We start from the raw sequence: 23,906 nt of genomic DNA, 5'->3' as shown, positions 1-23,906 counted from the left end.
ATGCTACTGAGGATGCTAGCTTCACAGAGTATTCCTCAGAGGACTTAGAAATACCTTTAGCAATCAGTAGGATGTCTTAGGTCATTCAAAAAGCATAATGAGTCTACTATATAAATAATACAGTTGGAAGATAAGGAAGCTGATTGCTTAATTATCTCTTTAGTTAGGTCAGGCTATGTGACAGACCATTCTCTATGGGTCAGGAGTGGCATGTTTTCTGGTAAAAGCTAAGTAAAATAAATGTAATAGCTAGAGGACTACTGAGCGGTGAAAAGAGCTGCATGGGATTAATCAAGACTTATCATTTAAGAATAATGGTAGAGATTTCAGTAATACTGATGTATTCACTAGGAGGGGATAACGATGTGCTGTAGAAAACAAAGTCATTGAAGGAGCAACGAATACTATTTGAAGTGCTGTGTAAGACTCTGTACCGTAAAAGAGAATTAGGAAGTTTTCTAGGAATAGTGTAGAATTCTTTCTACCGCAAAAAAGAAGAAAGTAGGAGCTAATAGTGCAAAAGACAAGAATGAAATTTTCATGAAACTGGGCCTAATCCTGGAAAAAAGGGAATGCAAAAGCTCTCTGTGGTTCTATAGACAAAACAGAAAGAACAGGGGGTTTTAGTATCAATGATAAAGTAGTAATTTATGCCAAACCAAGGAGATTTAAAAAAAAAAAAAACAAACCACAAAGAAAACTCAAACACCAACAGTTTAACCTATATATTATATTTTATTGGAAATTAGGAAAAGGGAGATTAGGTGAAGAGTGCTTCTGATGTTTTACAAATGCCAGCAAATGTCATATAAGCTTTATGGAAATATTGACTGGGCCTATCAGCTGCTTACCAGAGTTCACATAAATGAGAAATAATTTTTCATCAGTGATGTAGTACACAGAACACTTTTTTGAAAACAGCAATTAACATTGCAAGGGAAAGTAATTACTATGGAGTACAGTTCTTAATTTGTAGCAGCGAAGATCAAGTTGGGCTTTCTGCTTCCGGTAAAAGTAGTTAAGCAATACAGTTCCTTATGATGATGGCATATGATGACAGGCAGATGATGCTGTCTTGTACGTACACACATATGACATGTAATGCTCTGTATGTCTTGTGCCAAGATTTATATTCAAGTCTGGTTATTTTGGTTTCTTACAGTCTGACAGAGGAATAAAATATGCTGCTTTGGTAGAGGAAGTTTTAATTTAAATTTTAATATTAACTACCTACCCAGTCTTAGTACAAACATTGTTAAATTCAGTTGAATTTCCCTATGTAATTGTAATCCCCTATGTAATTATGGTGCCCACAAGGTCCCTGTGAGACACCATTGTGGACAAATCCCCCAAACCTCTACAGGAAGTCAACATGCTGGGTTTCCCCTCTGAAGTGCCTGTATACTAATGCACATGGTATGGGGAATAAACACAATGAGTTAGAGGTCTGCATACAGTTGCAGGGCTGTGACCTCGTTGGGATTACAGAGATGTAGTTGGATGGCTCCCATGATTGGAGTGTTGCAATGGAGGGATACAGACTCTTTAGTAAGTACAGGAAGGGAAGACAAGGAGATGAAGTTGCCCTTTAGGTCAAAGAGCAGTTAGAGCTCTGCATGGCCATAGAAGAGGAGCCAACAGAGAGTTTATGGATTAGGATTACAGAGAAGACAGGCAAAGGTGACATTATAGTGGGTGTCTGCTGTAGACCACCTGACCAGAAAGAACAAGTGGATGACACCCTCTAAAGACAGATAGGAACAACCTCATGTTCACAGGCCCCAGTCCTCATGGGGGATTTCAAATACTATGATATCCGTTGGAGAAACGACACAGCAGGGCATAAGCAATCCAGGAGGTTTCTGAAGTGCATTGATGATAACTTCTTCTTCAAAGTGATTGTGGAACCAGCAAAGAGAGGTGCTCTGCTGGACCACATATTCATCAAAAAGGAGGGCCTCATTGACGATGTGAAGGTCAAAGACAGCCTTGGCTGCAGTGACCATGAGATAGTGGAGTTCAGGATCCTGAGGAGAGGGAGCAGGGTGAAAAGTAAGCTCACATCCCTGGGCTTCAGGAGAGCAGACTTTGGCTTCTTCAAAGATCTGCTCAGAAGAGTCCCATAGGAAGGTTCTAGAGGGAAAAGAAGCCCACAAAAGCTGATTATCATTCAAGGATCACCTCCTCCAAGCTCAAGAGAGCTCCATCCCAATGAATAAGAAGTCAAGCAAAAATGCCAGGAGGCCTGTGTGGATGAACAAGGAGCTCCTGGCCAAACTCAAACACAACAAGGAAGCATACAGGGGGTGGAAGCAAGGACAGGTAACCTGGGAGGAATACTGTCCAAGCATCTAGGGATGAAATGAGGAAAGCTAAAGCACCAGTGGAATTGAATCTGGCCAGGGATGTCAAAGACAAGAAAGGCTTCTGTAAGTACATAGGAGACAAAAGAAAGACTAAGGGAAATATGGGCTCATTGCTAAATGAGACAGAGGACTTAACTACACAGGATGTGGAAAAGATGAAAGTACTAAATGCTGCCTTTGCCTCAGTCTTTACTAGCAAGAATACCTTTGGGAATACCAGGTCCCAGAGACCCAGGAGGAAATGTTGGAGCAAGGAATATGTATCCTTGGTGGAAGAGGATCAGGCCAAGGAACACTTGAGCAAACTAGACCTCCGTAAATCCATGGGCCCTGATGGGATGCTCCCATGAGTTCTGAGGGAGCCTGCAGATTAATTGCAAGGCCACTCTTGATAATCTTTGACTGATCACGGTGACTTGGGAGAAGTATATGAAGACTGAAGGAAAGCAAATGTCATCCCCATCTTCAAGAAGGGCAAGAAGGAAGTTTTAGGGAACTATAAGCCAGTCAGCCTCACTTCGATCCCTGGGAAGGTGATGGAGCAGCTAATCCTGGAAACCATTTCCAGACACATTAAGGACACGAAAATTATCAGGAGTGGTCAGCATGACTTCACCAAGGGGAAGTCATTCTTGACCAACTTGATAATCTTCTGTGGTAAAATGTCTGGCCTGGAAGATGAAGGGACAGCAGTGGATATTTTCTACCTAGACTTCAGTAAGGCTTTTGACAGTGTGTCCCATAAGCTCCCCATAAAGAAGCTGTTGATGTATTGGCTGGATGAGCAGACAGTGAGGTAGACTGAAAACTGGCTTAACTGCCAGTTCCAGAAGGTGTTGATGAGTGGCTCAGAGTTGGAGGCTGGTAGTTAGTGGTATATCCCATGGATCAATATCGGGTACAGTCCTGTTTAACATCTTCATTAATGATCTGGACGTCGGGGCAGACTGTACCCTCAGCAAGTTTGCAGATGACATGAAACTGGGAGGAGTGGCTGATGGGCCATGCTGCCATCCAGAGGGATCTCAACAAGCTTGAGAAATGGGCTGGCAGGAACCTCACGAAGTTCAACAAGGTGAAGTGCAAAGTCCTGCATCTGGGGAGGAACAACCCCATGCACCCATATATGCTGGGGGATGACCAACTGGAAAGCAGCTTGGCAGAAAAGGGCCTGGTAGTACTGCGGAACACTGGCTTGAATATGAGCCACTAATGGGCCCTCGCCTCAACAAAAGCTAATGGTTCCCTGGGCTGCATTAGGCAAAGTATTGTTAGCAGGTCAAGGGAGGGGATCCTTCCCCTCTACTCAATACTGGTGAGGCCACACCTGGAGTGCTGTGTCCAGTTCTGGGCACACCACTACAAGAGAGACATGAACATACTGGAGAGAGTCTAGCAAAGGGCTACAAGGTTGATTAAGGGACTGGAGCACATCATGTATGAGAAAAGGCTGAGAGAGCTGGAAGTCTTTACCCTAGAGGAAAGAAGGCTCTGTGGGGATCTTATCAATGTCTTTAAGTACCTGAAGGGAAGGTGCAAAGAGGACAGAGCGAGGCTCTTTTCAGTGGTGCCCACTGTCAGGACAAGAGGCAATGGGCACAAATTGAAACACAGGAGGTTCCTCTGAACATCAGGAAATACTTTTGTCTTGTGGACGTGACTGAGCATTTGCACAGGTTGCACAGAGAGGTTGTGGAGTCTCCATCCTTGGAGATATTCAAAAGCTGTCTAGACATAGACCTGGGTAACTGGCTCTAGGTGGCCCTGCTTGACCAGGGGTGGGTTGGACAAGATGACCGCCAGAGGTGCCTACTAATCTCAACCATCCTGTAATGTAATTGTATATCATTATTTAAACTATAACTTCTTTACTTAGTAATTGGTATATAGAAAGCATTTTTCCTCAGAATAGTATTCTCTAGAATAATGTATTTGCTAAAAGGAGAGACAAATCTGATGGGCAAATAAACATGTGAGTTGCATTTAAGGGTTTATACTATTCCATCTCTCTTCTCTCACAGATCTACCTTTAATACCTTGACTACTCTGTAGGGTTATAAGATATCAATACTTCTCTTCTGCACTATGCATGAATAACCCCACTGATCTCACTAGGATATAAAGTGAAGCCAGAATTGATCCAAGACATCTTTCATTGTTTGAAATCTTATAATATTAGATATACCATCAGTTCAGATTCATCAGTAGTGTCCTGAGGCATACGAAAAATAAGTCTACTCTCTTTCCCTCTTTTCTGTTCCTCAGGATTAAATTTAACAATAATGCTGTTATCATGGATATCACTGTTTTGGAGATTATTAAAATATTCCCTTAATGTTTTTTATTCCTTAATTCTGATATATACCCTCCACCTTAGCTGACATTTTCCACCTCCTGGGTTGACATTGTCATTCAGTTCCCTGTAGTATATTTGTTGTTGCCCATAAGCATATCTCTTCCAAAGATACATATACTTTAGAATATTCATGAGGAGAAAACGCATACATAATAAAAATAGAATATCTTCACAGTTCTTACCAATTTACATGCTACAGTGGTTTCAGATGGAAACAAAGACAATCTTGTTTAACATGTTTTTAAATGGCCTTCCAGTGTCTGTTTAAAAAAAATGCAATGCTTTTTAAGTATAGTACAAATAGTACATTAGGATATATAAAAACTAATGCTGTTTTAATGGTTAATTTGTTAATAACTAGGCTACTTTAGGAAAATATATATAAGCTATAATAAAAAAGTTACTGTTAAGAAAAAAAAATTACCTAAAATTGCTTCTTAATTACTTCTTTGACTTTAATAATGCAGACAGCAAGAGGATTAGTGGTGAATTTTCCTTTAAAAAAACCAAAACTGAACAGACAAAACCCAAAGCTTTTGTATCATAAAAGCTGTTCTGAATTCAGTAAATGAAAGATATGTGTTGTTTTAACATATTAGACTTCCTATGCCATTCCTTGGTGGAATAGAGAGATTGTTCTGGATACTACTTAATTCTTTAAACAATATTTAGTACAGATTTTTATTTTAATCCAGAATCAGCCAAGCAACAAAAAAACCCATAAAAAATATTTATGTTAAAAGAAAACCAAAAACCAAGTCTAAGCAAAATCTTATGAGACATACTTCCATCCTGAGACCATAGGTTACTGCAGAGAGACTACTCATGGAAGTACAAATACAGGCTTTGTCACACCAAGCTGAGTAGCAGTAGGACCAAAGAATGTTCTTCGTTTAGTCCACATTTTAATGAATGGGAACCTGAACAGCAGACATAGGTCAGGATTTTTTTTCTTCCTTTAATGCAATTCCCTGTTCCTATTCATACTCAGTCATCTACAAGAGATGTTAAGTCAACGTGCCAGAAAGTAAGGGCACTTCGGTTTCAGTGACAGTTCTCTACTTTCTATCTTCCCCTGTTGTAAGGACTATTTATTACATTAAAATTGGAAGATAACGTGCATATTGGCTCATACAAGAATGCTGTGGTGTATGAAATTCAATTAGTCTTTTGTTCGTGTTAGCTCAACACTTGTGTGTCTTCTGGAGTGAAAGCTGCAACAGTCTAATGGAGCCAAAACTTTCTTGTTGTAGCTCTCTCAATATCAGCTAAAGACCTTGGCTTGAGGAGGGAGTTTGGTCATCGGCACGTTGACTCAGTGCATCTATATAAGACGCTGTGCTGCTCATATAATGTGTCGTAAAAAAGAAACTGCCTTTCTCAGCTGAAAACCTAGAAGATTTTGTCAGTTACAGGACCATCTACCTTCTCCAGATTTATCCTCCCTTTAGAATAAGCTACAATAATGGGCAAAAGATGCAAGTCTAATGATGAAAAAATACCTTTGCTGTATGATTGGTTTGTGGAAATTGATAAATTTGCAGATGATATCACTTGGTTGTGATGATTGTAGGACACTGGGAAAATAATATTTATAACACTGTGATAGACATTACTTCACCGGAGGTGTGTAAAAGAAACCTTAAAAATACTATTAATTTTAATTTGTCTCTTACCATTTTAAAACGTTGGTAGAAATAAACAAAAATCTTGAACAGCAAGGAACTACTGTAATCTTTCTCAGTAGAAACAGTAACAATGATTTTTATCTTTCCTTTGGATAATGAATCCAGTTAATATAAACTAATATAATCTGAAAATGCACTGCAGACTGGGGTTTTTCATTTCTGTTTGTTGCTTCTTCTCAGCAAGCAAAAGAATTTCTGAGTCCTCATTTTGTATTACTTGTTATGCTTCCATTTTAGTTTGCTCTCCCCTTATCTTTCCCAGTCTCACAAAATCTTCTTTTTGGAATGTGCCTTCTTCCTTCCCACTTGTCTCCTCTCTTAAATAACACACAATAGCACAGGACTAGTAAACTGACAATATAACTGCATGAGAAAATTAAATGTGTGACATGGCTCATTAAAACTTGGTGCAAATTCTTGCATCACTGAAGAGAATTGCTTTAAATGTTACATTAAGGATAAATTCAAATAAGTGAATCTCTTTGGTGAGTAAAATCTGGCTCAAAGCCATGACAGTTAGTCTGGCAACTAAGAGCATACTGCACGGGACATGAGCTAGTGAAGGTCTGAAAATGTTTTAGAACAAGTGCAACTAATTTTAAACAACTGCATCACTTAATAGTTCCATTCATGATGCTTAAAATAAATATCTCCATTGTGGGAATTCTGTATCAATTATTCTCTGCTGATTTCAGATCAAATCTGCCCACTGTTGTGATTATGTTTAGAGAGCTATCGTTATTATTCTACAAAGTATCCAGTGAAGGTGCTAATACAATATGGGCTGTAGGAAACTTAGAGTGAAATAGTGAATCCTTCCACAGGTGTATTTTGGCATCACATGGTTAATATGATTACTTAGAAAAGAGCTAATGGGTTACAATTTGCCCTGAAATTTGTCCTCAGAATTAGGAGAAATTTTGGATTTATTTGAATAAAATCTAAAAGATAGAGCAATTCAGGAGCATACTGAGGTCTCATATTTACTGTCATACTTGGATTAAATTGAAATGTTTACAAATATATTACAGAAGAAAGTAGAAAAAAATTTCCTAGATTATACAAATAAAAATGATTATTATAAAGTAGAAGAGTAAAAATGTGTTTAATTAGGTAATATTGAATAGTCTGGCATTTGGTAAAGACTGCAAAACACTATAAACTCTATTGGAAAGTATCCTATACATTATAGCATATTATATTAAGATAAAAAAACAACTAGAACTGAATTAATGCCTACAGTAAGAGTTCCAACTAAAGGCTGGTTTGTTAATACTGTCATGTTCTGGTCTCTAGTTATCTGAATACCAATCACTGAAAATTCATAGAGGGACTTCTGAATCTGAAATTCAAATAGAAATAGGTGTGAAAAATCTTAAAGTCTTTGTCTGGCATTGTCATAAATAATTTCAAATTCCAGAAGTAGTTTGTATGATAAAGTAGGATTGACTAACCTAATCTGCTCTCTGAATTTCACAGTAGCATCTTCTGTCTTTTTTGATGAAGATAGGATTAACACTTTGTATGCTACTAGAAAAAAGTCCACAACCTTAATATTCAATTAGGAGATTTCAGACTTGGGTGGAATTTGGGGTGGGGGGGGAGGAAAACCCAAGTTCCTGTAATTTGCAGGTTTGGTTTGAATCATTGGAAGTTAATTAACATAGAATTCCCATGTTGTAATTTTCAAGTCATTTTTAAAGCAGAATTACTATGTTGTTTATCTAAAATCTTCTGAAAGATCTCTTACTAAGATCTTTTACAGGTCTAAAAAGATATTGAGCTGAATTTGATTGTGGCATCTTTTCTTTAACACGTTTTATTTATGGTTCCATTTACCTTGAAGAACAAGGTATTATAATTAACTCTGGTTTTATTGTAATTGAAGAAAAAAATCCATCTTTTAAAACCTGTTTTTCTCTATGTCTTGGATAGGTAACTCCATTTCTTTTTTAAACATTCACATAACACTCCATTTTGTTACCCTCTTTAAATATTCATTATCTTCTGCTTAGCATTTTTCATTCATATGGAATCCTTCTCAATTTAAAAGTTTGTTCAACCAGTTTAGATAAATGACCAAATATGCAAAATTGTCTTTCACAGTAATTACAACTACTGTATGATGAAACAGGGATATATAAAATAAAACCATCATATACTCTGATTGTCTATACAGTGAGAAAAATTACATACAAAGTTCATATACCACTGACAGCTGAGAAGGGAGGTATTTCTGTGGAAGAACAGCAAGAAATTCACTGAAACAAGAGTTTGCAAAATATCAGTGACAGATATGAAAACAAAACCACATCTTCACAGTTGAACATTTTGTGCAATAAAATTTCTAAATGAAACAGATGTCTCTCCTTTTCTCAGCTTGGCCAACATGAATCACAGATGCCCATTAACCAAAATAACTGTAGGAAATACTTTATACTAAAAGTAGCAGAGAAGTATTTCGCAGGACTTTCTTCAAACTAGAGTGAAATGACAAAAGTTTGCAGTGTTAATTGACACACTGCTCACGCATTTCAGAGATGAATAAAGATTCAGTGTTCAAGGCTGACAAGCACATAGCGCCGTCTGTAGTCATCTTGACTCCTCTAATAATATCTGTATTGAGTTAAGAGCTAACAAAATTAGGTATTCTCTTTCCTTGCATATATATAATACACATGATAACTCTTTTAATTATGTCTAGAAGCCTTGTTCATTTTGTCTGTAGTTTTGTATTTCCTGATCACCCAAGAAGATTTTCTGAAATGTCATTCTGAATTTGAAGTTTTTCTACAATAACTGTGGACTATTATGTATATATATAAAATTTAAATTGGTTACCAATCCAAAGTCAAATGATAAATATTTTTAGAAAATGCAAACTGTTATAGCTTAAAGTGTTCTTCCAATCTATGCAGATTGGTATTCCTTATAAATATGTTACTCTGAGGTGTAACTATCAGCACCTTGAAAGCCTTTATGTGGATGTCTCAAAATCTGATATTCACCTCCCTTTCTAGTCTTTTGGCTAATATACATGTGAAAAAACTAAAAGTTTGTATTTGGGGGAGGTAAGAGATTAATGATTTTGTGAGTGGTGTAAGAGGAAAATTTTTCACTTCCAAATACGTGGAAGAATTTTTGACATACATATAGCTACAGGAGAAGCAATGGAAAACCATCAACCTTGATAGTACTTTATGTATTAGACAGATAAGTATGTTAAAAGTTGTTTACATCCTGAACTGGATCTAAATATAATTTAGTCAAAAGCTTCATATATTGTAGTGTAGGGATTTTCTTTGTTTTCTGATTTACAGAATCACAGAATCATTAAGGTTGGAAAAGACCTCTAAGATCATCAAGTCCAACTGTCAACCCAACACCATCATGCCCACTAAACCATGTCCTGAAGTGCCACGACTACATGTTTTTTGAATACCTCCCAATGATGGTGACTCCACCACCTCTCTGGGCAGCCTGTTCCAATGCTTGACCACTCTCTCAGTAAAGAAATTTTTCTTCATATCCATTCTAAACCTCCCCTGGCACAACTTGAGGCCATTTCCTCTTGCCCTATCACTAGTTACTTGGGAGGAGAGACCAACATCCACCTCGCCACAACCCCATTTCAGGTAGTTGTAGACAGTGATAAGGTCTCCCCTCAGACTCCTCCTCTCCAGACTAAACAAACCCAGTTCCCTCAGCGACTCCTCATAGGACGTGTGCTCTAGACCCTTCACCAGCTTTGTTGCCCTTCTCTGGACACGCTCCAGCACTTCAATGTCCTTCTTGTAGTGAGGCGCCCAAAACTGAACACAAGATTCGAGGTGCCACCTCACCAGTGCTGAGTATAGAGGCACGATCACTTCCCTACTCCTGCTGGCCACACTATTTCTGATACAGGCCAGGATGCTGTTGGCTTTCTTGCCCACCTGGGCACACTGCCGGCTCATGTTCAGCCGGCTGTCAACCAGCACCCCCAGGTCCTTTTCCACTAGGCAGCTTTCCAGCCACTCTTCCCCAAGCCTGTAGCTTTGCATGGGGTTGTTTTGACCCAAGTGCAGGACCTGGCACTTGGCCTTGTTAAACCTCATACAGTTGACCTCAGTCCATCAATCCAGCCTGTCCAGATCCCTCTGCAGAGCCCTCCTACCTTCAAGCAGATCAACACTCCCACCTACTTGGTGTCATCTGCAAACTTATTGAGGGAGCACTCGATCCCCTCATCCAGGTCATCGATAAAGATATTAAACAGGATCAGCCCCAAATCTGAGCGCTGAGGAACACCACTTGTGACTGGCCACCAACTGGATTTAAGTTCACCACAACTTTCTGGGCTCGGCCGTCCAGCCAGTTTCTTACCCAGCAAAGAGTTCTGTTCACTACACCGTGTTTGTGCTCCTAGCACAAGGCAACATTCCCAGGTACTTGAAACATTGGTTATTGGCATTACTAAATTATTGTACAAATTTCTGGCATGATTTTGTTAAATATCACTCTCTCAAATGATTTTCATGCATGATTTATTAGTTAAATTTGGCTAGATACTATTCCTGGGAAAAGTTTGCATGGTATTATGCTATTCTGGAGATAGAGAATTTATTAGAAAGGATTTTGCCAGACTGCTAACTAATTTCTGAGTTAAAGAACAGGCACTGTAGCTTCAATGTACTGTTGTCAACTTTGGTAGGAATTTATAATACCAGATCTGACTTCGGAAAGCACATGGGAAAATTGCAGTGTGCCTATTTAAATATTTTTTTACTCCCCCAATCTTTCTTGCTCTTTATTTTGTATTTCTGGTACACCTGTCTGAGGAAGAGCAGCTTCCTATTACTGCTCTTCATCACTCTGTTGTGAAAATATTCTATCTAGTGATCATAGACCACCAGTAAACTCTTAGGACCAAAATGTTTTTGAAGGTGGTATCCTAGGAAGATGTGGAGAAGAAAACACTTAAATGGATTTTTAGGACTAGTTATACTAAACGACATCATTATAAAATGGGCCACAGCCTGCAAGATACTGTCTAGTCATCTAAAAAAAATGTTACTTAGAAGGCTGAAAGGTCACAACTTTAATGGGCCATCAAGAGAAGAGCATGAGTGTTTAAAGTTCACAGTAAAAATTCATTCTCCAAAAGGGGAGTGAGAATGACTTGAAACCTTCAGTTTGTAGTCCACAAGAGAAATGGAAGGAAAAGAAATAGTAAGATTTATTTGCAAAAGATTTCTCCTAACATCTACTTTCCTACTCTTCATCTTTGGTGGAGCTTGCTATTTCTTTATTTATTACGGAATGAAATAAAAAAACGAGTAAAAAAAAGTGTATTTTGTAAAGTAAACATTGTCGTGATTCAGCCCCAGCCGGCAACTAAGCCCCACGCAGCTGCTCACTCACTCCCCCACAGTGGGACTGGGGAGAGAATCGGAAGAGTAGAAGTGAGGAAACTCGTGGGTTGAGATAAAGGCAGTTTAACAGGTAAAGCAAAAGCCGCGCACGCAAGCAAAGCAAAGCAAGGAATCCATTCACCACTCCCCATGGGCAGGCAGGGGTTCAGCCATCTCCAGGGAAGCAGGGCTCCAGCACGTGTAATGGTGTCTTGGGAAGACAGACGCCATAACCCCGAATGTCCCTCCACCCCTTCCTTCTTCTTTGTCCCAGCTTTATATATTGAGCATGATGCTATATGGTATGGAATACCCCTCTGGCCAGCCTGGGTCAGCTGTCCTGGCTGTGTCCCCTCCCAGCTCCCCGGGCACCCCCAGCCTGCTTGCTGGCAGCCCAGCATGAGAAGCTGGACTGTCCTTGATGGCTTAGCAACAACTTCAAACATCAGCACCTTATCAACATTTTCTCATCCCAAATCCAAAACAGCCTAACACTGGCTTCTGTGAAGAAAATTAACTCTATCCTGGCTGAAACCAGGACAACATACGTAATGTAAGCAGTTTAGTTTGTCATTATTTGATAAATATTTACAGTGTTTCTCAGGTTTATTTCTGAACTGAAAGAAAATAGGAAAACCTTTATGCAGAAAATCAAAGTTTAGAACAATGATAGTTTTCTAAATTACTATCATAAATGCTTTGATCCAAGATTCCACGTATGCTCTTTCTGTTCCACAGATTGCAAGTGTGTGGGAAACATTCAGTATTTTAAAATGTTTCATGTCAGAGAAGTTTATTGTTTGACTTCAGTTTCTGACAAAAAAGATAAATATTTCCATGACTGCATGCCAAGGGAGATATTTATACTGAGCTACATGTATAACGGTTTTCATGACCTGAAATGTGAGCTTAAATTAACAAAACCCTTTCACATGATTAAATATGATCTTACTGCAATTCTAATTGATGTTGTTAATGTGTGTTCAAATAATTTTTAGAGAGGGAAAAAATATGCTAGTTCTGTCTTAAACTTTTTGGAACATTCTAATAGTTTTTGAGTGTGATTTTTAAAAAGTCTTTATATTTGCACTTCATTTTGTTGATCAGCCCTTCTACTTGGTTTGATCCTCCTGCTGAACCCCAAAATAAAAAAGCATACATTTCATGGTGAAAATAAATCTGAATGCCAAATTCTTTTGGTTAATTATGAAATCAGCAAGATTGGAAGGAACTTCCCAGCAAGGTCATGAGAGAAATTGTGGTACACGCATCCAAAAGATGAAATGATCCAACAACATTACTGTACTGAACAAGGCAAGATAATGGATTTTTTTTTGTTGTTATGGATATACTAAAGTCAGTCAGTACTACAGGTCATTAATAGATGAAGCTAAGCTTTATATTACTTACATAATGGGTATTAAATCAATACTGAATGCTTAATAAATCTGTTTCTTTCCTTTAAGCTATTTACATTAGTTGATGAAGTGAAAATTATAATGACTTAAAATGAAATGTTCTCCTATTTAGGAGAAATATAAATAATATGAAATGGAATAAAAAAAAATACTATGACATGGAACCAGTTGTTCTATTTTCCTTAACTGTCGTGTATTCTGCCATGTTCTTTATCTGCTTAGTGAATTTACAACCAGCACAGCAGGCTGTGAATTTTTAATAGGATCTCTTCAAGGAAGGAAAAGGTCAGTATTAACATAAAATCTTCTTTAAGAATTGTGGTACAGAGGTTTCTTAGCAGAGAACAGGTGTTGCTGCAAAACTAAAATCTGCCACAACAGTCAAGTTAAGATTCTAGGAGTTAAGTTAGGAAACAAATGCCTCAGTATGACACCATAACTACCAGTCAATGGCAACTGAAAATTACTTTATTTTATTGGTATTAAACAAGTTTGTTGTACTCAGAATGATTTAATATATAACAATTAAAAAAAAAAAACAACAAAACCCAATACCTTTTCATTACTTCTAAATAAAATGCTCTTATTTTTATCCCTTTACAGCTTCATTCGGACCAGGACAAGGGAGACGGATCCCTCAAATACATTTTGTCAGGAGATGGGGCTGGTACTCTTTTTATAATTGATGAGAAAACAGGTGACATTCATGCTACTCGGAGAATTGACAGGGAAGAGAAAGCCTTTTACACCCTGCGTGCCCAAGCTATTAATAGAAGAACTCTGAGACCAGTGGAACCTGAGTCTGAGTTTGTCATCAAAATCCATGACATCAATGACAATGAACCAACTTTTCCAGAAGAAATTTACACTGCTAGTGTTCCTGAAATGTCAGTAGTGGGTGAGTTCTTTTTACTGAGGCACAAATGCCTGCTCTATGTTACTTGACAAATAATTTCCCCATCCCCTGAAAAGTCAGTCATGTTCAGAATTCTACCTTATAGGTTAAGTATTTTTCATTTTGGTGGGTTTGTTCAAATATTGGAATTGCATCCAGAAACAGATGTTTGTGATTTGAGATCTATTTCTACTTAGAATATTAAAATTTACAGTGTTTTGGAACATACATATAAATAGAAAGTAGTTAATGATGAATCACCCTCCTCCTTAAGAACTGTTAGAATAAGATCACTAAATTCGTCCGTTGAAAGCTCAATTAATTTTTCCTTTAATTTTCACTGGAGGTCCCCAGTGGTGATAAGCACTGAATGGAGAGCTGTCTCCACTTTCACTCTTTCTGTGGCTGAGGAGAGTTACATGTTTACTCCTGTGCTGTTGATGCACTACCTGAAGGTAGACACCCTCTTTATGCCCTTTGCTTTCAGTTTTTTAGTGTATGGACAAATCCTCTTGTGCTTCCAGTTCCTCCCTTAACTCACTCATGAATGGCAGCTTCAAGAATCTTAAACAGCTGTTTTAGTTCAGAACTACTTTTTGTTGAAAGGAAACCTTTCTTGTGTTTGCAATGTATTTTCAGTTCCTATCTCAACTACAAAGTTATGGCGTGGATCATGCCAGCTGGTCAGATTCATAAACAATAGCGTTTTGGAATATGAGCTATTATTAATTAGTGTATACCATTCTTTTTTTCGGAAGAATTTTGAAAAGCTTAAAAATATATAGTGTCTCTTTTTAAAAATTAATATTCACTTATCCATTGTATAACTGTATATATAATACTAATTTCTAAATATTCAGAAAACACACAATAACTTCAATACCTCTTCTGGCTATTGTTGCTATTTTAGTTACTACCACTGCCTAAACTAGATCAAACAGTGTTTTGAGATGTTTTATACATAGAGTTATTAAAGTTTAATACTTACTTTCCTGGACTTTGGAAAATGTTAAAACAGCAAGAAAATATGATTATTGAAAGAGAATGGCCTCAACAAAGCTGTGCAGCAATGTGTGTAAGCATAAGATTAATAATTTTCTATTCTTAATAAGGTATTTCAATCTGCTTTTAGTTTGTGATTGAATCAGTTTTGAAGTCCCAACATTCAGCAGGCATTTTTTAATATAAAGGAAAATAAAAAAAGAAAGAGGAAGAAATCTGTTAGGTGATTGCATAGAGCGGTACTGGAATCCCATCAAACTAGTCCATGTAAAGAGGAGAACTGAAAAGTCTTCCTTCTTTACTGTTCCAAAATAGAACAAAATGTAATACTGTTTTATTAATTTACTGATCAGTTCTCTGGAATCACGCATTTCAGTAACTGTATATAGCTTTAGGTAGACCGTCTTGAAAGAGCATTGCTGCATTTTCTAGAGAGACATAGGGCAAGATTACAGTAGGGTTGAAAAAAGATGTCTTAGAGCTTCCACTTTACATCTCATGTTCTTTCTTTAAATTCCAGGAGGCATTGCTTAAAATATTCTTGGAAAGATTTTATGAAAATGATTCAGTGTTTTCATTAAATACTATGCTATTATATAACATTTAGTTATAATCTATTGGTTCCTAATTTTGTCAATCTCAATTACATAACGATCATCTTTTTCTTAAGTGTTCTCAAACATCCAAGACATTATTTCAATGATTCTAAAATATGCAGGATAAAAAGTTCCAGTGTATCTGTACATCCACATAGATGTGCAAATTTTGAAAATGCAAATTTTGCTGCACTGCAACAGATAAAAAAAGAGATAAACTGACAAAAATATATTAAAAAGAATACACTGATGGGTAAAAAAGCAAAAAAACTTGGATGTATTTACAGTATTAACCCTGTATCTTGCAGAAATAGTTGTGCTGAAAATTTTACTGACTTTATTCTGTCAATACACTGACCATAATTTTGAGAATTGTAACGATATTAAAATCTATCATGTTTCTGGTTTTTATAAATGTGGTCATTCAGCTGCTAGACTGCTGACTACCTGAGAGGTAGAATTTGCTTTTAGCTTTATGGCTGATCCCTAGAGACAGCTGTTCATCTGTGGTCCATGAGTGGATGACGTGATTTTATAAGGTATTCCTCAAAGTTCATTCATTTCTTCATAACACTAATTTAATTTTCCAACTTAAATCTACTCTGTAATCTCAAAATTAGAAGTTGAATGGAGAAGGGGAGAAATGTTCTAAAAGAACAAGCTGCATAAAACTTTTGAGGCAAATAGAATTAATCATAAATTTTAAGTTCAGTATGTTAAAAAGTATTCATATACGTATATAATAATTAAATATAATAGCACGTAATTAATTACAAATTATTTTTAAATCTTTTTTTCAGATGTCGTACAATTCAAGCATTTTTAGTACAGAAACTTACATGATAAGTTTATGAAAAAAAAAATTTTTTTCTATGATAGCAGCACCTCCCCATCAAAAGGAAAATAGGAATAGATTCCTGCATTGCTCTATTTTTTTCTCTCCAGATTTTCTCTTTTTTGAGTTATAGTATTGCGAGTAGCCCATTACTTGTCCGGTACTGAGGGCCATGGGCTAAGAAAGTTTCAGGCTTGTTGATGTAAGGAATGCAGAGAGAAATTGCAATCTTGGATGTAATTGAACTGTTGCATTGAATGTGTCTCCTTCCGTGGTACTCACGTCTGTGAGCATATAGAAACATACAACCTTTCTGTAAGTGACTGAAAACATTAAGCAGAGTTTAGGATACAACTATTGTCTCAGGCATAGGCAACAGAAAGAGAAATTACAAAGCCAGATTACTGTTGCTGTTACCTGAACAAGCAGATAGGAGATATATTGTGCTGTAAAAAGTACTATGCTCTCAGGATTGTAAAGTTTTCACTATCTAGTCCAGCATAGTCAACATAGTACAGCATTGCACTATATTGGGAGTCTGAGGGAGGTAGATAGGTTATTGGAACTGCACCCTGCCTTCCCTGGGACAGGCCTGTCAGGCAGACAGGGCTCATGACTTGGAGGATTCCCTATGCTCGCTCCACCTGGTGGCACACGGTGACTTAAGGGATAGGGCAGAATGGTGACAAGTTCCTGCTTGACACAGCAGGTGCGTCTCCTCCATGATTTTCCCATCTTCCCAGGTGCCCTGGCATAATAGGATCTGGAAGTAGAACTTGACATGGAAGTGGAACGATGACAAGGACGATGGTCCATCTAGGTTGGAGGTGTTGCCAAGGTTAAGCTGGCCTCTGTCTTGTGTCAAAACTGCTTCCATAAAGAAAAAAAGACGGGTCGTTGTTATAGGCAACTCTTTTCTGAGGGGAACAGAAGGTCCAATATGCCAACCTGACTCACTTAGGGAGGTCTGCTGCCTCCCTGGGGCCTGGGTTAAAGGTGTGATGGGAAAACTTCCTACCGTGGTACAGCCCTCAGATTATTACCCATTATTGATTTTTCAGGTAGGCAGAGATGAAGTTGCAACAAAAAGTCTGAGGGCAATCAAGAGAGATTTCAGGGCCTTGGGACAACTGGTTAAGGGATCAGGAGCACAGGTAGTGTTCTCCTCTATCCATCCAGTTGCAGGGAATGACGAGGGAAGAAACAGGAAGACCCAATGTATATATGTATACATGTAGGAAGACCCAATGTATACCGAATACCTGGCTCTGTGACTGGTATCACTGGCAGAATTTTGCGTTTTTTGATCATGGGTTTATCTACAAGACATCAGCCCTGCTGGCAACAGGGTACACCTGTCTCAAAGGAGGAAAAGGATGTTTGCACAGGAGCTAGCAGGGCTCATTGAAAGAGCTTTAAACTAGATTTGAAGGGGGAAAGGGATAAAACCAGGCTTGCTAGTGATAAGCCTGGGGGTGTCATGCCAGTGTTTGAGGGACAGCATGCTAGCAAGGTCCTTGAGCCTGCTCCACAATGTGCTGAGTCCACTGGAGCACATTTGAAGTGTCTTTAAACTAATGAACGCAGCATGCAGAATAAGCAAGAGGAGCTAGAGGCTTTGGCCCAGTCCCAGAGCTATAATATCATTGGCATCAGCAAAACCTGGTGGAATGAGTCCTGTGACTGGTGTGCCATGATGGATGGTTGTAAGCTCTTCAGGAGGGATAGGCAGGGCAGGCAAGGTGGCGGGGAGGCACAGTATGTAAGGGAGGGGTTGGATTGTATGGTGTTTATGGTGCAGTTGGCAACAACTCAGTTGAGAGCCTCTGGGTAAGGATGAAGGGGAAAACAAATAAAGCAGATGTTGCTGTGTGAGTCTACTATTGACCACTCAGCCAGGATGATGACACCAATAAATTATTCTACAAGGAATTAAGGGTTCTCTCTAGATCAGCTGCCCTTGTCCTTATGGGTGATTTTAACTTCCCAGATGTCGACTGGGAATATCATACAGTGGACACAAACAGGTCCGGGAAATTTCTGAAGCACATTGAAGATAACTTGTTGGTGCAGGTATAACTAGGAAAGGTGCCTTTCTAGTTTTGTTGTTTGTAAGCAGAGAGGGACACATGAGTGAAGTTGTGATTGGTGGCTGTCTTGGTCATAGTGACCACAAAGTAGTTGAGTTTCAGATAGTTGAAGGTAGGTAAGAGAAAAACTGCCCACAAAGCTTCGGGTATGGGGAGAGCAGACTTCGGGCTGCTGGGAGCTGGTCAGTAAGGTCCCCTGGGAATCTGCTTTTGAAGGTATTGGGGTCCATGAATGCTGGTCACTTTTTAAGAGCCATCTCTTAAGAACATAGGACCACGCAGTTCCAAAGTGTCAGAAGTCAAGCAAGTGGGCAGAAGGCTGGCTTGGATGAGCAGGGATCTTCTAAAACTTAGGCAGAAAAGGGAAGTGTATGGACATTGGAAGCAAGGACAGGCAACATGGGAAGACTACAGAGACGCTGTAGGAGAAAATTCATGCAGTCAAAGCTCAGTTAGAGTTCAAGCTGGCCACCACTGTGAAAGACAAGAAAAAGGCCTTTCTAAATATGTTAACAGCAAAAGGAGGATCAGAGATAACATTGATCCATTACATGATGAGGACAGTCACCTCACATACAGAGATGCAGAAAAATGCATTTAATGCCGCCTTCACCTCTGTTTTCAACACCGATGATGGGCCCTGGGATCCCCAGAGCCCTGTGTTGCAAGACCATTACTGGGGGGATGACAAACTCCCAGCCAACTCTAAATTTGTTCAAGACTTGCTCATCCAGCTGGGTGCATACAAATCTATGGGGCCCAATGGGATTCATCCCCAGGTTTTGAGAGAGCTGGCCGATGTCATTGCAGGACCTCTCTCCATTATTTTTCAGTGGTCTTGGGAGTCTGGAGAGGTCCCAGTCAACTGGAAGCTAGCAAATGTTGTCCCAGTTTTCAAGTAGGGGAAGGACCAGATTACCAGACTGTGGTAATTACAGGCCTGTCAGTCTCACTTCAGTGCCTAGTAAAGTTATGGAGAAGGTTATTCTGGGAGTTACTGAAAAACACTTGAGAGACAATGCAGTCACTGGTCATAGACAGCACAGGTTCACCAGGGGAAAGTCCTGCTTAACCAACTTAATTTCCTTTTATGACAAGGTCACTTATCTAGCTGACCAAGGGAAGCTGGTAGTTGTGGGGTTTTGCAATTTTAGCAAAGCTTTTAACACTGTCTCTCACAGTATCCTTCTGGACAAAATGTCCAGCACACAGCTAGACAAGTGCATAATACCTTGGGTGAGCAATGTGCTGATGGGTTGGGCTCAAAGGGTTATAGTAAATGGGGTTACATCAGGCTGGTGGCCAGTCACCAGTGGCATTCCCCAGGGCTTGATGTTAGGGCCAGTGCCCTTTAAGGTTTCTATAAATGATCTGGATGCAGGAGTTGAATGTACATTAACTAAATTTGCCAGCAATACTAAACTAGGAGGAGCTGTGGTCTCCCTCAAGGGTAGAGAGGCCTTACAGTGAGATCTGTGTAGACTAGAGAGCTGAGCAATGACCAATCGTGAAATTTAACAAGAGCGTGTGCCAGATTCTCCACCTGAGATGGGGTAATCCTCGTTATACGTACAAATTAGGGGATGAAAGGCTGGAGGGAAGCCCCATAGAAAGAGATCTGGGGGTTTGGGTTGGTGCAAGTTGAATATGAGTCAACAGCGTGCCCTGGAAGCCGAAAAGGCTGACCGTGTCCTGGGGAGCATCAAGCACAGCATAGCTAGCCAGTGAAGGGAGGTGGTTGTCCCACTCTACACTGCAATGGTGTTGCCTTACCTCAAGTACTGTGTGCAGTTTTGTGCGCCTCAACGTAAGAAGGACCTCAAGCTATTGGAGTGTGTCCAGAGGAGGGCAATCAAGATGGTGAAAGGTCTCAAGGGTGAGACTTATGGGGAGCAACTGAGGTCACTTGATTTGTTCAGCTTGGAGAAGAGAAGGCTGGGGGGTGACCTCATGGCAGTCTACAGTTTCCTCAAGGGGGGCAGCAGAGCGGTACGTGCTGATTTCCTCTCTCTGGTGACCCGCAGTAGGACACAAGGAAATGGAATGAAGCTACATAAGGGGAAGTTCAGATTGGACATTAGGAAAAGGTTCTTCATGGAGCGGGTGGTCAGTCACTGGAACAGGCTCCCCAGGGAAGTTATCATGGCACCAAGCCTGTCAGAGTTCAAGGAATGCCTGGACGACTCTCTTAGTCATACTGTTTAGTTTTAGGTAGGCCTGTGGGGAGCAGGGAGTTGGACTTGATGATAATTATGGGTCCTTTCCAACTTGAGATATTCTATGATTCTATGATAAGATTATTCACTAAAAATGTATCTATATGTTTTTAGAATGTCTTACGCTCCTGCTACTGTCTGTGCATCCAGGTTTGATAGTTAACTATCAATCACTTTATCAGGTGGGAAGGTGGGAGCACTAGACAGTCCCATACATGTACACAAACACTGTTTTTTAATATTACAATTTATTTAAAACAACTATATAGAGAACAATTTTTGTATATGTAAATATGATTGGTGACTGGTAATAGCAAAATGGGGCGAATAGCAAATGAAAAGGCATGGCTCTTTCACTACCAAAGGTGAAAGAGGACCTGCTGCATATAGATGGTAATATTGATCAGATGTCATGCCATTTACTGGGGGAGACAACATGGCACAATTCTTTTTGTTCATTAGTTCTAATTCTTGTAGAGGTTGTCATCATCTATTATATCTTCTACTTATCTTCTCTGTATTTTCACCATACAAGTGATGTTTTACAGATGTTAGATATTTGTTCTTTTTTTCTTTGTTGTACTTTAAATGCAAGTCAGTCTGTAATATGACCAGTAACTTGCAACTTGTATTTATGCCTTTGGAGCCTCTGGTATGTTATTCTGGGACTGTGTTCTCAAGACTTCTGCTATCTGGTGCCTGCACTCTCAATCCCAGTACTGACTAACACTGGTTCAAATGAATGGGCTTAAACTTATATCTGTTTTAAGAAATGTCAAAAAAATAATCAAATATTCTTCAGTTTTGCAACTAGCTGTCTGTTTTTACACACCTGTACTGTAACCAGAGTGAGGAGATGTTCATATTAACTCTATATGCACTCATCTGAATACTAGAAAGAAGACAGACAATAGTAGCATATCATACTACGTAAGTTTACTCATATGCTTCATTGCTTTTAGAGCTATGCTGTATAATGTAAATAGCAGCTAGAGTTCAGAGCTATTGGGTTTCTCTTCATACATTTTAGGTTTTCAGCAAGATTGTATATATCATTCATTTCATCAGTATACCACCATATCTCTGTTGCTTAATAACTGAGTAAATTGGTAAACTTTCAATCACCAGTATTTCTTTACTAATTCACAAATGAAGGCTGTTATTGCTTAATGTCCTGCTTTCTTCACTGAAAGCATCAAAAGAACTGCACAAGCATCAAAATTGCAAGAAGCATCAGCTTGAAATAATTGAAATCTGTGCATCCCTTGGAGTGTGGAGTCTACTCCATCTTAAAACGCCCTGTACTATAAGGTACTACAAAGCGGGGCCAGATGGTAAGATAAACACGTGATAGTCTACTCCCTCTGCCCCTATCTTTAAGGTATCAAATGATGATGTGGCCATAAAACAACCTCTTTCAGACCAGAAACAGCAGTTTTGATTTCCTATCCAGATGGATACCTGAGAATGTGGCTATTTCTATTATCAAATACAGTGTCTTGACAAAGGCCCATAAATTCTTTGTTGTCTTGTTCATCTTTCTTCTGCTGCTCATTAATCATAGTAAAGGCAGAGATAAACGGGCCAACTTCAGGATCTTACAGTTGGGTCAATATCTTAGAAGACATCTTGTTCTCCTGAAGTCTTTGTACTGATTACCGGGTTTTTCTCTTTTTTCACTTCTTTTTCTTTCCTTACTTTCAAGGTTCATGACTCAGAATATTCTTACGGTTTTGACTACAATCTTCTGTTCTGTCCATCATATGGATGGACATATCTATCTCTTCACCTATCTATCTCTTGTCACATTTGAAGGTTTCTTTTCAGAACTACAGGGGAGTCTATTTTCCTCTCTACAGCTTTTCCTGTGTATTTTGCCTATTGGTATCTTTTAGACAAGCTTTCAGAACTTTCTGCTATTTAGAACTTTTTTTTTTTTAATCATCACATCCTTTCTTTTGATTGTTGATGTTTCTCTGTTCATCTGCTCTAGCCTATATATTTTCTAATCATTCCTTATTGTTATTCCATCCTGGATCTTCAGTGCTACTTCCACTATCTGTCGTGGTCCCTAGCTGGTCTTTTCTGCTTCTGAATTAGGGATATCAATGTATGCTTCATAAGATGTAACCTCCCTCTGGTTTTACATGTGAACTACAGGCTGGCTGTCCTACAGTCAGCCTGTCATCTCTACTTGTGGTTATCTTTTTGTTTTTCCCTTCAGACAGCATTTAGAGCTACTATTGCTTGGCTTTCTCCCTAGGCTTTTTGTACACTCCCTCATTAGTGCTGTTCCACCAATTCCCAATGTTTAGTCCTCTCTGCCATAGCATTTATCTTATAACACTTCCTTCTTGTTTCCTATTAACAAAGATTTTTTTAAAATCTTTTTTTTATAGTTCTAACTTTATAGTTACAAACTCCAATTTCACTCTGCACACAAATACTGCCATAAGGAGAGGGGACAAAAGAGGGAAAAAACCCCCAAAAACACAAAATTAAAAAAATCCCAAGACTAAACATTTTTTTCTTTAAAAGGGACCAGTTTCCAGGTTATTGTTGTCCAAGACCTTTCTGACATGGACTTCTCAGAATATGCAGCCTTTTCCACTTCTGCTCTGTTATCCTGCTGCATTCAATAGTTTATTTCAGGGGAGAACTTGTGTCATTATTTCCTCTCTTGTCCACTAAAAAGAGCAGAAAATTTCTATTAATTCAACTCGTTATTTGTATGGATAATTTACTATGGAGGGTGCTTGCTCTTGTTAAATATCACATAACTCTATTGGGAGTAAGGAAAAGGAAATAAAAGTTTCAAATTCAACTCTACAATGGATATTCTGTGGGTTCTTTTTCCTAGTTAATTATCTTCAGTGATTCTTACCTAATACTAATATCTAATGCATCTATCTAATACTAATCTAATGCATCATAAATGCATTGTGAGGTCAAAGTCATTAATCCTTGTATGGTGTTTGAAGATGTTTGCAAGGAACACATTAAAAAGGGCCAAATACATTAATTACTATTATAGTACCAGACCCTAGGGAG

General features: G+C 38.7%; 1 protein-coding gene across 1 annotated transcript in view; it reads left to right on the top strand.

Moving 5' to 3' along the window:
* Positions 1 to 23,906, top strand: part of LOC309417815 (cadherin-10) — a gene marked incomplete at both ends in the record, with an annotated part of 62,244 nt that overhangs the window by 6,840 nt on the left and 31,498 nt on the right. Inside the window, one exon of the mRNA XM_082015381.1 lies at positions 13,825 to 14,119. Within this exon, the coding sequence (XP_081871507.1) occupies positions 13,825 to 14,119 (295 nt within the window). The remainder of the gene's footprint in view (positions 1 to 13,824; positions 14,120 to 23,906) is intronic.

This window comes from Phaethon aethereus (assembly GCF_964289735.1).
Source record: "Phaethon aethereus genome assembly, chromosome: 2".
Classification (NCBI taxonomy): domain Eukaryota; kingdom Metazoa; phylum Chordata; class Aves; order Phaethontiformes; family Phaethontidae; genus Phaethon; species Phaethon aethereus.
This window is presented reverse-complemented; position numbering and strand designations above follow the sequence as displayed.